The sequence below is a fragment of the Bos indicus genome, chromosome 17 (genome assembly GCF_029378745.1).
Source record: "Bos indicus isolate NIAB-ARS_2022 breed Sahiwal x Tharparkar chromosome 17, NIAB-ARS_B.indTharparkar_mat_pri_1.0, whole genome shotgun sequence".
NCBI lineage: Eukaryota > Metazoa > Chordata > Mammalia > Artiodactyla > Bovidae > Bos > Bos indicus.
In genome coordinates, this window is record NC_091776.1 from 68,986,748 (window position 1) to 69,001,324 (window position 14,577).

At 43.5% G+C, this 14,577-nt stretch overlaps 1 protein-coding gene across 15 annotated transcripts in view; it reads left to right on the forward strand.

Annotated features, from left to right (window-relative positions):
• MTMR3 (myotubularin related protein 3) overlaps positions 1–14,577 on the forward strand; it is a 131,527-nt gene that overhangs the window by 103,266 nt on the left and 13,684 nt on the right. For 13 of the 15 annotated variants that reach the window (XM_019977338.2, XM_019977343.2, XM_019977342.2 and 10 more), the window contains 6 exons: positions 1,864–1,960; positions 3,762–3,875; positions 8,478–8,683; positions 9,202–9,333; positions 10,673–10,784; positions 14,105–14,300. In XM_019977338.2, coding sequence (XP_019832897.2) covers positions 1,864–1,960; positions 3,762–3,875; positions 8,478–8,683; positions 9,202–9,333; positions 10,673–10,784; positions 14,105–14,300 — 857 coding nt within the window. The remainder of the gene's footprint in view (positions 1–1,863; positions 1,961–3,761; positions 3,876–8,477; positions 8,684–9,201; positions 9,334–10,672; positions 10,785–14,104; positions 14,301–14,577) is intronic. The other 2 variants (XM_070769812.1, XM_070769813.1) reach the window with 1 other exon arrangement.

Below are 14,577 nucleotides of genomic sequence, written 5' to 3' on the forward strand. Positions count from 1 at the left end.
GTTTCTCCCGGCCCCGCCAGTGTTTACTTCTCAGGCTGTAAGCTGTAAATGTTAGAGGGACTGCCGAGTGGTTTGTTGTTGTTTGTTCTTCATAAAATTACTGTTCTAGGCCTCTGTTCTCATGGAAGGAAATATTTCAGATTTAATGACTTTTATATTTAGTTCATTTCTGCCTTTGTAGCTCGCTGTCTTTAAGGAAGAAGGAGCCAAATCCACGAGGGCAAATGTAGGCAGATTATACTTGTTTTGGGTGGATGTTCTTTTATGCTCGGCGTTCTGATTAGAAGTATGGTGTTTCTTGAGATTCATGGATACAGGCAGTTAAAGTCTTATGATCTATTATTTATTTATTGGCTGTGCTGGGTTTTTGTTATTGCTTGGCTTTTCATGGGGGCTATTCTCTAGCTATGGTGCACGGGCTTGTCATTGCGGTGGCCTCTCTCGTTGCAGAGCATGGGCTGTAGAAGTGCAGGCTTCAGTAGTTGGCAGCTTGTGGGTTCAGTAGTTGCGACTCTGGGCTCTGGAGCACAGGCTTCATAGCTGTGGCACAGAGGCCTGGCTGTTCCAAGGCACGTGGGATCTTCCTAGACCACGGATTGAATTCATATCTCCTGCATGGACAAGCAGATTCCTTATCACTGAGCCACCAGGGAACCCCATGATCTTTTAACTGCAATTCTGTAATCTATAAGGTTCTGAAAATCAAAGATTTTAATTTTATTTGGTGATTTGACTTCATCTGAGCTAGCTATTTGCTGCTTTATTTAACCCACTTAGTTTGAGTTATCCATGTTTTGCACTGTAAAGATGTTAATGTTTGTTTAATGCTTTTGAGATCATTAACCCAGCATTGCCAACAAAGATCTGTCTAGTCAAAGCTATGGTTTTTCCAGTAGTCATGTATGGATGTGAGAGTTGGACTATAAAGAAAGCTGAGAGCCGAAGAATTGATGCTTTTGAAGTGTGTGTTGGAGAAGACTTGAGAGTCCCTTGGACTGCAAGGACATCCAACCAGTCCATCCTAAAGGAGATCAGTCCTGGGTGTTCATTGAAAGACCTGATGCTGAAGCTGAAACTCCCAATATTTTGGCCACTTGATGCCAAGAACTGACTCATTTGAAAAGATGCTGATGCTGGGAAAGATTGAAGGCAGGAGGAGAAGAGGGGACGACAGAGGATGAGATGGTTGGATGACTTCACCAACTCGATGGACATTGAGTTTGAGCAAACTCCAGGAGTTGGTGAGGGACAGGGAAGCCTGGTGTGCTGCAGTCCATGGGGTTTCAAAGAATCGGACATGACTGAGCAACTGAACTGATAATACATATACCACCTTAAAATCCAGAAAGTTCAGTTTCTGAAATCTGGCCCAGAGGGTTTCTCATGAGGAGTTACAGATCCATATTACTCGTCTTGGTGAACTTACTGATTTTATTTCTTATGTATACCATCAGTCTGAGTGTGGAAATAGGAAGCTAGCCAGTATAGTGACAAGAACATGGGTTTTGGGATCAGACAGAGCTGCCGTAATAATCTCCCCAGTCTGTTTTATCCTCTGTAACATGCGTTCAGTGATACTGCCCTTAAATTTGATAGTAGTGATTAGATGAGATAATATTAATTCCTTTTTAATTTTTTAAATTTATTTTTAATTGAAGAGATAATATTCTTGATCAGAATTAATTTCCTCATTTTTTTTATAATCTTAGCCCAGCAGGAGATTTTTTTTAAAACTAAATATGGTATTTATTATAATACTTAAAAAGAAAAAAAAAAAAACTAAGGATACCAGTGCTTTTATTCCACCTGTTTTGCAAAATCGTACTCATTTCTTCCTTTCTCCTGTCTGCCTTTGGTCCCTAGGGGAGCATGTAACGTCAAGGTTTAAAAACGAGGTGGAGCGGATGGGTTTTGATATGAACAACGCCTGGAGGATCTCTAACATCAATGAGAAGTACAGGTGAGTTGTGTTTGGTCCCTGTGGCCTGTGTTCCATGACCGCTGCCTTGTCAAGAAACCCCAATTCTCATGTGGCAGAACATTTGAATTTAAAATTTTTCTTCAAAACAGAGTTTTATTTATTAAATATAAGTGCATGATTTTCAGAGTACTTGTTGAGCCTTCTGTTTCCATTGCTATCACTGGAGTGGAAAGAGATTCTTACTTAGTAGGATCCTGGAGTTTTCCTTCCATTCCCCTCCAGGCCTCTCTTCTGGCACATGTACGTCTAAATACCTATAGGCAGGCAGTTTCTGTTGTCCTTATCACTACTCGATAAAACACTTAGGAGCTGGTTTTTACGTACTTTTACCACAGATCGTATGAAAAGGCTTAAGTCTTATTCTGTTCTTTAATTCATTGATCTAAAACTAATGTCATAGCTATGATTGTGTAACCTTTAAATACTAATGTAACCATTATTAAATATTTCCTTGGAACGTATAAGAACTTCGATAGGGAAGGGCAGTTAATTAACTATGATTTTGGTGATTCAGATTTCTATAAAATGAAAGAAAACTGTCCAGAATTTTTCAATTAACGTATCCTTCTCCTCTTAAGTTTCCCTGCAGCAGTTGGAGACATTAATCACTCTCTTATCTTTCCAACTGCCTCAGATTACGATAGCTATTTTCTTGGACTGTTTGTGGGTAGCCATCAGAGCATTTCATTTTTTGCTGGAAAAACTACAGCTAATTACTATATACAGCTCTTAACATGGACCTTGGCCAAGGAGGTGTTGCCAAGAATCAGGAGCTACAGATGAGTCATACCTTGGCCTGTTCTCAGCTGACAAGTCAAAGGAGAGAATGACGGTGGGAGGGGGTCCTCAGGGAGCCTGAGGCTGCAACAGGCTTTGCTCACATATAACTCACCTTTCCTATACTGGAGACTGCTTATCTGCCAAGTGAACAGCTCTCACTTGGTGAAGAGCTGACTACTGGATAATGTAATACTTAGAGGACAGGAGTATAGTGATCCGAATATTGAGTGAAGTAAGACAAACAAAACACCTACTAATATTTTCCCTAATGAAAGCAGCTTTTTTAAACACAACACTGTAAGTCAACTGTAAGATAAAATAAAAATTAAATTAAAAAAAAACTGGCTTCCCCCCCCGCCGCCCTCCGAGTGTAGTTCTGAAGTGTGTTTTATAGAAATGATGATTAATAGCATACTCACATCACTGACTTGGCTTAATGGGGCTGTGATTGTGTATGCATATGGGGCTGACCCGCCGTGCTGCATCTGTATACCCATAGCTGCACCTGTTACCTACAATTAGGACACCTTGTCTGGTTCACATCAAACAGCATGTTAGTAATCCTATGAGGTCTCTGGGAAGTCGAAACTGTGGGCTCTTGCACTTCTTACGTTTCCCTGAAAGACTGAGGGCCTGGTAGAGTAACACAGACTTCCACCTCTGCAGTTGAACTGGGTACCTGTGTAGTTAGAAATGATCCATGTATTGGTTACAATGGTTACAGTAGAGTGAGTGCCTCTCAACTCCCTTTTTTTTTTATTGATTGTTAAGATGGCCAGATTTCCAAAAGGCAGCATCAAGTGGAACAATCCAAGATAGTATCACTTGACGTGTATAACACTCAGGGCAACCCACTCCACTAAGCAGGGCGGAACTTCAAGTCTTGCTCCTTGCTGCCTTTTTAACTGGCTCTGGGGTAGCTTGATGCACACCCTTACCCTGGCTCACTCGAGTCTCTCCTCCTCTTTCCCTTCTCCCTCTTCCTCACCAACCCTGTTAGGCTGTGTGGGAGCTATCCACAGGAGCTCATAGTGCCTGCCTGGATCACTGACAAAGAACTGGAAAGTGTTGCAGGCTTCCGGTCCTGGAAGCGCATCCCCGCTGTCGTCTACAGGTGAGGAAGCCTGGCCGGCCCAGCTTGCTCTGGTGCTGCTGCCCAGCGCTCTTGGTCTGTGCTCTGGCGCTGCTAGCCTGGGGGTGGGGTGGGGTGGGTTCAGGGAGCTCTCCAGGCTACTGCATACTTCCTTATTGTTAGAGTTGCTCATCCAGTCATGTACCAGTCAGTACTTCACTGCAACACTACCTGATGATTCAGCTGACACTGAAAAGAAAATTTTGATTAAAAATGGCTGGATTTGCTATTTTAAGATCCTTCTGACGTTGTTTTTTTTTAAATGTTTACTTATGTCTACGCTGGGTCTTCCTTGCTGCATGGACTTTTCTCTGGTTGAGGTGAGTGGGGCCTACTGTAGTTGTGGTGCACAGACGTCTCATTGCAGTGGTTTCTCTTATTGCGGAGCTTGGGCTCTAGGGCAGTGGGCCTCAGTGGTGGTGGCTCCCAGGCTCTAGAGCACAGGCTCAGTAGCTGTGGCACAAGGGCCTTAGCTGCTCCACAGCCTGTGGGATCTTCCAGGACAAGGGATCGAACCTGTGTCTCCTGCATTGGCAGGCACATTTTTTTTTTTAACCACTGAGCCACCAGGCAAGCTCTCTTCTGACATTCTATGGGAAGATAATGTAGTCACTGCTTTTAGCTTCAGTTGATGACCTTTGGATTGAGAGAGATGAGTCCTGGAAAGTGAGAATGGGGGATGTAGATTTGTGATTGTCTTTGTGGTTAAAATATTGCCACATGGAAGTTTGTTTTGAGAGGGAGCATTTAGAGAAGGGTAGCGCTTGGCTGGTCAGAAGATACTGGAGATCAGAGGCAGGAGAGTCAAGGGAGCCAAATTCTAGAAGGGGTGGTGGTGTGATAACAAGCACAGGTGTTAGAACTCAAGTCTTCTCTCTGCCTTGCTGTGGCACCTTGAGCAAGTTCCCTGACTGACCTCAGTCTGTTCCCATGATGTTCTCAGTTCACAGGTATGCTGTGACATCTGAATGACTCTGTAAGACAAGGCTTCCTAATCAGTGTCTGGAGTAGATTGTATTCCTGAGGGCTGCTTTTATGATTCAGTGACTATCTAGCTGAGTTCTCACAAATCATGTGAAGTTTTTAAGAAGTCATTCCCTCATGTTTTGGAACAATTTCAGATGTCCTTGTAATATTCACAGTCCCCATTTCATTTTCCCCGTTTGCAGACATTATGGACTCTCCTTGAATTTGGGCCAAACCAGTGAGGCTTAGTTAGAAGCTCATGCCAGAAGGAAGTCCATTGAAATACTGAGGTGGTAAGAAGGGGTTTAAAACTTCTTGTGTAATTCCTAGTGAGGTAACCAGCTTGTTTTCTTAGTCCATGGAAGGCAGATTTTAGTGGCCATCCCAAAGAGGGAGAGATGTGAAAGTACACAGTTGCTTCTGGCCCAATGAAAGTCGCTCAGTCGTGTCCGACTCTTTGTGACCCCCTGGACTGTAACCTGCCAGACCCTTCTGTCCATGGAATCCTTCAGGCAGGAATACTGGAGTGGGTAGCCATTCCCTTCCCCTGGGGTTCTTCCCGACCCAGGGATCAAACCCAGGTCTCCTGCATTGCAGGCAGGTTCTTTACTATCTGAGCCACCAGGGAAACCCATTAAATTTTCAGTCTCAGTTTTCATCACTGTTGTTTTCAGACACCTCTAGAAAAGTAGGTCACCAAATTTACCTATCATTCAAGTGGTAAGGTTGACACAGGAATTAGAGAGCAGCGCAAGCTGAAAGGATTTAGGAGTCTTATCAGCGATCAGCCCAGCTCAAATAGGGAAAGCCGCCAGCTGCTGCTGTGCGGCCAGCAGCTGTGTTAGATCAGCAGCCCTGTCATTTGCGGAGTTTGCTGACTTTGAGCGTAAGGGGAAAGGACTCTCATCTCAAAGCAAGGGTCGTTCAGTGAAATTCTTCCTGTTGGTAGAGAGGCCTAAAAGTGTAGGCCGAAGACTTAGAATAAACATGGGAAGCTTCTTTTCCCTTCCAGAGTTTATGCTAGAGGGAATGAATGAGCTTTGTTAGCTCAGGTGGCAGGATGCTTCTGAATCCAACATGTGTTTACTGAATGTAGTTGTCTGTAGATCATGACTCCTGAGGTTGCTGGCCGCACTTACTTGAAAGCACCACATTGAACCAGCATCTGATCAGTGCTTTCTCCCATGGTTACGAGAGAGTGCTTAATTAGCTTTATTATTGAAGATGGAGATTGCGTTGACACGGCAAGACAGTGCAAAGGCTGCCCATCTGTAGTGCAAGTCACAGCTGTCTCACTCTGCATTGAGTGATTCTTAGAAACTTCTAGTCATGGGGCTGTCTGGTGGCTCTGACGGTAAATAATCTGCTGCAACGTAGGAGACCCGGGTTCCATCCCTGGGTCGGGAAGATCTCATGGAGAAGGGAATGGCAACTCACTCCAGTATCCTTGGCTGGGATATCCCATGGACAGAGGAGCCTGGAGGGCTACAGTCAATGGAGTCACAGAGTTGGACACGACTCAGCAACTTTTCTAGTCATTTAGGGAGTTTGACTAATACTAACTTTGGGATAGTTTAAACATTTGTATCTTTCTCTATGTAAAATTGAAGAATTCACTGTTTAGTAGGGGACTCATCCATTGAACATCTTAAGTTTTATTTTTCCTGGTTCTATTTTAAAATGATAGAAACACTCTAGTGATTTTTAGCTACAGTGTTCTTGTTCTCTTTCATGCTACCTAAAGCATTTAGATGACTGCAGAAGCTGCTTTTTGCAGCAATTCAGTTGTGATCTAGCTATCATACGATGACCCTTAAAACCCAAGACCCAGGCTGACGAGTGCCATCTACTGTTCTTCTCAAGCGTTGCTGGGAAAAATTTCGGAAAAAAAGGATGTGCAGCAGAGGCCCCCCAGCCTATTCTGTAAAGAGCTGCCGCCCCTCAGCTCATTGGTTACCCAGCATCTATTATTGTATGCTAGTAGGCCCTTTAAGAATCACTGAGGTTTTATTTATAGTTCGGCCGTTCAGCAGTTGACCTAATTGTTGTGTTGGCAGTACACGAGTACTTTCTATTATTTGTCTCTCCTAATGAGGGAGGATTTAAAAATGACAAACAAACTGATGATTCCAGTGGAATTTATTGTTGCCAAATTTAATTTTATTGTTTATGAGTTTTAGGAGTAAAAACAAAAAACTTTCTCACGTTGTCCTTTGAACAAGACATATAGATGCAATAGTCTGTTAAAAACCCATCTGTGCATAAAACATCCACATATGTTTTATGTGGATGAATGTGTATTTGGAAACAATTTTAATGGGAGTAAAGAACATTGTTCTTTCTAGGATATAGAATTTGGGAGATATTAAAATTTTTTGCTTACTAGCTTTTTACTCATTTATTTTTATAGTGAACTGACTACTTTTATAACATCTAAACAGCTTTATTGAGCTGTCACATACAGTTCACCTTTTTTTTAATGTGTATAGCTCAGTGTTTTTAAGTATATTCACTGTGTTGTACGACCGTCACTACGCTTACTTTAGTACGTTCTCCCCACCCTAAAAAGAAATCCCAGACCCATTAGCATACACTCCCTGTTCCCTCCTCACACTCCTTAGCTCTGGGTTATCAGTAAATCTACATGCTATCTCTATAGATCTTCCTGTTCTGGACACTGTATAAATGGAATCATAATGTGGTCTTTTGTGATTGACTTCTTTCACTTTGGAGCAATAACATACTCAAGGTTCATCCATGTTGTGATATGTATTAGAGCTTGATTCCTTTTTGTCACCAAATGACATTACCCTTACAACTTCTTAGCTGCTAAAATTACCTTACTAAAATTCCTAATTAGGAAAAGCTTGGATAGACAATGAGTATGATTTCTGGTCTTTTTTTTTTTTCGTGAAAAAGGATCTTATCAGAGTATGGTTTATTGATGTTTATGCTATTCATTTCCTTCTAAGAGTTTACGGAAGGATAACTGGCTCATTGAGCTATCTGCCTATAGTAAGAGCAGTTGTGACTCATGAAATCTCAGGAGGTTTTGTAAAGCAGTCCACTGTGGGCCAGGTAAATATTTCAGTCCCAAATGTGGGATCTTGTTTTGAAAAGAATCCTCAAGCCAGCCATAATTGCACAGTTGCTATGCTGGGTCCTCAGAAGTCAGGAGGAAACAGATGTTTGTCTTAGCATCCATTAAGCTTGGATATGCAGATGTAGTATTAAAAAGAGATTAATGCTTCATTATTAAGTAGCAGAATTAGTGTGGTGTTGGTATTTTATTTTTTACCTAATTTTCCAAAAGTAGTTATTCATATATTCTTTATGAATATTTTGTTTTCTGTAAGAATACACATTTATCATTTCGTTGGTTATTCTACAAAGGTCTCTAAAATGGTATGATAATCCAGAAAGATCCAGATAGATTTCATTATTCTTGATGGTTTATAAGACTTCTGCCCTGGGAGGCCTTGAAGCTAACCATCACATGCCTGTAGCCAAGCATTCATTAAGGCATTTAAAGCCTCCTGTGGCACTTTGTGTGTGAGCTCAGAATATCCGCATGGGGCCACGGGGTTGGGTACAGTTGTCGTCTTGTTCCCCGCACAGGCACCAGAGCAACGGAGCCGTCATTGCCCGCTGCGGACAGCCAGAGGTCAGCTGGTGGGGCTGGAGGAACGCCGACGATGAGCACCTGGTGCAGTCCGTAGCCAAAGCTTGTGCCTCCGACTCCCGATCCGGTGGCAGCAAGCCATCGGCTAGGAACAGTCCCCGGGACTTCCCCTGTGCAGGAGACCTCTCTGATGTGGAGTTCGGTAAGGAGTCCCTGGGCCTCTGGCAGTAAGTTTTTGTAGCATCTGAGAAACTTTTCTTGAAATGGCCTTTTTCTTTTAAGACAGAATTTGGTTTCATAGAAGAGTGAGAGTGAAGCTTCAGTTAGTGGGATTGTTTGAGGAGTCATGGGTCTTGGCAAAAACCAGAAGACCTTCTCTTTCAAACTTGGTTAAGAGCACTAGAGTGTTGTCTTTCTGCCGTCGTGACAAGATGGACTGTGCATGTGATAGGGGACCTATACAGTGTTTCCAGACCATGAGGGAAACACTGGGCTTTCATTGTAGTCATTCTAGGTAGAACCGAAGTATCAGAGATGGTAGGCAAAATAGAAAACAACTCGGGAGAGAAGTTCCATTGTATTTAGGTAGTGTGGGTTAGGTGGACTTCACTTAATCGAGTTTTTGGGGTACTGTAATAAGTGCCTGTCGTTTTTATTTTGCAACAATTCTGGGAGAGACAGGTTCATTTCGTTTTTTCTTCCTGCTCCTGATGTCCCCAGATTCTTCTCTGTCAAATGCTTCAGGAGCAGAGAGTTTAGCCATCCAGCCACAGAAGCTTTTGATCTTGGACGCACGCTCCTATGCAGCCGCGGTGGCAAACCGAGCCAAAGGAGGAGGTTGTGAATGCCCAGGTGAGGTGCACGGTGCTTCTGTCCTTGGGAGTCCAGCCCATGCCCAACTGGGTCTTAGTTCTCAACTTGAATGTAAAGCCATGTTCCTCGGGCTGTCCTGAGAGAGCCGCAGCTCCTTGGATTCACAGTACTGCATGCTCTTCTCGTGGGAGACATGGAGGAGGGAGTGCAGTGAAACCACAGATTTCTTCCTTCCTGGTACCAGCCTTTTGGTGATAAGGAAAGTCAGTCCTCTCCCTTAAGAAGGCCTATTAAGTTTGGAAGCTGCTGCTTTGGTGGCTTGATTTCTCAGCCTTCTAAAAGCTTTTTATTGTGTTTGACATTGGGTATGCTCATCACTGGCCCCACAGAAAAGTCCTCACATGGCTTTTACTTGAAAAACATAGGGTAGAAATTGAAGTAAATACAAAACTCTAGTGAAGCACCTCAGTCCTGACTTAGAGCACCCCTACTGTTTGCAAGGAGGGACCTTTCTCCAAGGAGGGACCTCTTGGGTGCCAGTTGTGTGCCAATGGAGCAGGTAGACCACTAAATTCCTTATTCAGGTGTGAACTAATTGCTGAAAAAAGCAGTTTGAGCACAGAGTTTGAATGCATAAGTACATGGTTCTGGTAGGTTCTTCTTATAGATTCCAGAGATGCAAGTTAGCAGAGGCCCAAGAAGTAAACCTGGGGTAAGGTAGAAGAGTGTGTGTGTGTGTGTGTGTGCATGTGCCCTCAGTCATTCAGTCATGTTTAACTCTTTGTGACTGCATCAACTGCAGCCCACCAGGCTCCTCTGTCCATTGGATTTCCCAGGCAAGAATTCTGGAGTGGGTTGATATTTCTTATTCCAGGGGATCTTCCTGACATAGGGATCAAACCCACATCTCCTGCATTGGCAGGTGGATTCTTTACCACTGAGCCACCTGAGAAGCCCTAAAGTGGAAGTACACAGCTTTTTTTTTTTTTTTTTTTTAAATAAAAGCTTCTGTTTTGTCAGTTTCTTCTTCACATGGAGAAGGGAACGTCAATCCACTCCAGTATTCTTGCCTGGAGAATTCCATGGACAGAGAAACCTGGCAGGCTACAGTCCATGGGGTTGCAGAGTCAGACACAACTGAGCAACTGACACATCCACACATCTTTTTCACACATCCTTCCTTTTTGAAAAGATGGCTAAAAATCGAGCTCTGTTTTCATCTCATCATAAAGGACTGGGCTAATAGTCATCCAAACACCAGTATTTCATTCGTCAGCAGCCACAGTGGGTTTGTTTTATAGCTAGTTTGCTCCTTTTGAACTTGGCGTTGTGGATGTTAAATTCACCATATTTGTGTTCTCTCTATTGTTCTCTCCAGAGTATTACCCAAACTGTGAAGTTGTTTTTATGGGGATGGCAAATATTCATTCAATTCGGAGGAGTTTTCAGTCTCTGCGTTTGCTGTGCACTCAGATGCCAGATCCGGGAAAGTAAGACCTTGGCCTTGGCTTTAAGTTTGCAGTGCCCTTTTTTTTTCTTTTTTAATGAGTTGGAGGGGGTCTTGTTATTTTTTTGGTAAACTTCAGTTTTACCGTGAGTCCATGGGTAGTGTTCTCCTTCCTGTGTGAGGATCATTCAGCAAAAAGGAGGAGCTGGGAGTAAAATCTAGCCTTTTGAAAGGTTTGAAAATGTGCAGCAGGGAACAGGTCTCAACCCTCAGAACAGAAGTGCCGCTGTCTTACTTTTTCTGGGCCCTCCTCTTTTCTCTTCTCCATGTTTTTGACTCAGAGTAACTTAATTCTTTGTTTTCTGACATCCTGTAGTGACACTTAACCTCCTCTGAACTGGAGTGTTTTACCTGAAGAGTGAGTGTATTCATCATGTTCTAGAAAGGGTTAAACTTTGAAACATGCCAGGAGATCAGCTCCTTTTACATTTGCTTCTGATTTTAAACTACTTTCTTATTTACTAAAAACATTACCATGATTTTTATTGCTTATTAAAAATGAATGGCTGGCATTTGCTGTGAGGAAGGTGAAATAACACCCCTCCCCACAAGGGAACTGTTTGAATACAAGATAAATTAGGAGGAATGCTCTGTAAAAACAAATATGGACAGATAAATATTTAAAAGCCCCTGTTTTACTATTTCAGGAAGCCAGAAATGGTGCCAGAGAAGATAGTTTTCTCTTTTCTGGTGTTTGTGCTAGAGCCCATAGCAGTTTCCCTGAGTTCTGTTCAGTAGATCTCATGATTGCATCAATTTTGCAGCATTCTTTGATTTATTAAATCAAATGGTGGCTGCCTGAATCACTTGTACAAACTCCTGGTAACAAATGATTAATTTCATCATAGTTGCAATCAGCCGAGAGGGTGAAGCAGTTGTCCTTGGGGAAAAGCCTGACCAAAGAAATGATGGCTGTCTTGCCTGAGGGTCAGCAGTTTGCATCTGCTACACGAGCTTAGAGCCCAGCTAGTAGCGCTCCCTGCCCTGCTGATGGCACACAGAGAGTCTGCTCAGGGTCCAGAGCACCTGCCACTGACTGCGTGACTCGAGTCAAGTGGCTTGATTTCTGTGGTTATCAGTTTGTCCTGCCTATATAAGGGATAGCGTCAGTATTCCCTGATCTCTAATATCTTCCATAGGTTAAAAGTCTTTCTTAAAAAGCTGTTTTTTAAGCTCCTGAGTCAAGAAGATGTAATTAGCCCTTGTTTGGTCTACATGAATGTCGGGGAGGGGAGTTGTAAAGGAAGAAGGAAATGACTTGTCTGTATTTGGCACAGATCATAATGCATTACTGACGCTTCCCTGTAGATAAAGAGATGCTATGGCTGTGGCGGGAGCAGCTGTAAGCCGGCCTCCTGACACTTGTTTGCAGCTGTGGAGGGCCCGGGCCTGGTTGTGTTTCTCTCAGATTTTGAGAACAGGACGAGGGAGTCTACAGGATCAGCGCAGTATCAGTACCTCCTCCGCTGGCAGATTTTGGATGCAGCTTCTGTGTTAGGCATGGAGACACTGACTGGGTTGTAAGGATGGGTCAGTCAGACTCAGGAGAACCAGGTTCTCATTTACTGTTTCTCCAGGGGCCAGGAGGTAACTTGGCATTTGTTCTCCTAAGTCCCACCTTTTAGTTTGCTTTTTCAAGACTGTATGAGGAATAAGAATAAAGAATCCGCCTGCAAACAATGTTTCTCAGGTATTTAATAGGCCATAGAAAGTCTTGAGATAGAATTTTTACCCATGACTTAAAAAGTAGGAACCTTCAGTATATGCTAGGCACTGCACAGGGCAAGTGCAGCTGTGCCTGAGACAGGGTCTGCCCTCTTAGGAGCCGGTCTGGCTGGTAGAACAAGCCAATCCTTGTGAAGCCAGCACTTCTGCATTACGTTGTCTGTCTGCCTGGAAAGGCCCTCTCTTCGGGCTGTTCCAGAAATTCATACTTATCCCCCAAGGTTTAATAGGCCTTTATAGACTCGTCATGGCCAAAGCCTTCTCATAGTCCCCTGACAGAAGTCTTGATTCCCTTCTCAGACTCAATGTTTGAAGGGCTGGACTATGGCCTTAACCACAGATCTGATGATATTTTGGAGAAATTTGAGCTTTTTGTGGGGGGTGGGGAGTAGAATTCATGGCAGGGCACAAGAAACAAAATGTCAGTACAATTTAAAAAAACCTATTGTCATTATTCCCAAGGGGTAATTCCTGGGATCTGATACTTTTTGAAGGCCTTTTGAAAAAAGATTTTTTTCAATCCCTGCTGAATCCAGTCTTCACTAAGCCCAGTAACAGTGTGCAGCCATTGGCTACTCATTTGTGTAAGTCTAAATCATTAGTTTGGGCCTACCCAGTTCTAATCCATAAACATTCAAGACTTGATCAGTAGTGGTAAGTGATGTTATCTACACTGTTTTTGGAGTGGCATCCAACTTGTATCTTGTTGTGAAAGTGTTAGTCCCTCGGTCATGTCTGTCTCTTTGCAACCCCATGGACTGTAGCCCACCAGGCTCCTCTGTCCATGGGATTCTCTGGTCAAGAACACTGGAGTGGGTTGCCATTCCCTTCTCCAGGGGATCTTCCTGACCCAGGGGTTGAACCGAGGTCTCCTGCATTGTAGGCAGATTCTTTACCATTTGAGCCACTAGGGAAGCCACTGTATCTTATTACAGACACATATTGCTTTAAATATATTTAATTATTTTATTTGTGTGTGCCAAGTCTTGGTGGCAGCATGTGGGATCTCGAGTTGCATAGGCGAACTCGTAGTTGCAGCATGTGGGATCGAGCTCCCAGACCAGGGATCGAACCCTGGCCCCCTGCATCGGGAATGCAGAGTCTTAACTGGACCACCAGGGGAGTCCCCACAGACATATATATTTGAGTTTTCCTTTTTTTTGAGAACTTGTTAGGCAGAGTTGCTGATTATTAAATATAAATATTTTCTCTTTTCCATCTCAGAAGTGGTTGCATTTTTTTCTTTAGGAGAAAATTCCAGAAAGAACTAACTTTACTGGGTAGATACAACTCTTTACAGACTAAAAATTATTCATTCTCCCTGGGTAATTAGCAGTAAGATTTTTGGAACAAAAGGTGGCCCTGTTCATTACTGTCCTATTTCTAAGGCTTTCCTGTGTTGCATGGTAGGGCCTGGGCCTAATCCTTGTACATACTTTATAAAGACACAGATTTTCTGTTTGTTTTATTTGGAGGGAAATGTCTTTGGGAATTGCTTTTCAGTTTGACGGGTATTTGGCGTGATCCAGTGTCTCATAAAAACCAGCATTTCCCGTCCCCTTGTGTTTGGTTTTTCAGTTGGCTCTCGGCTCTGGAGAGCACCAAGTGGCTCCACCACCTGTCTGTGCTGCTGAAGTCGGCGCTCCTGGTGGTGCACGCCGTGGACCGCGACCAGCGGCCGGTGCTGGCGCACTGTTCCGACGGCTGGGACCGCACCCCCCAGATTGTGGCACTGGCGAAGCTCCTGCTGGACCCTTACTACCGAACCATAGAGGTAGGGCGGAACGCTTCAGGATCACCAGGGGAAACCGGGCAGGGTTTTAGGGGAAGTCTTGGTGGAGGTGGTTCGGTCCAGTCAAAGTGGAATTTCTGTGGTTTAGAATCACTGCTCCTTTACCTTGAGCTAAATTGTGTAGTACCTACCTCAGTGCCTGTCCCTCTTAAAAGGGGGCGGATTGTAGATAACAAGGTACTAAGCATACAGACATATTTTCCTTTGCAGAATATCTACATGGAAAAGTTTTGGCTACCCCGGAAAATGGGGTTTCTGT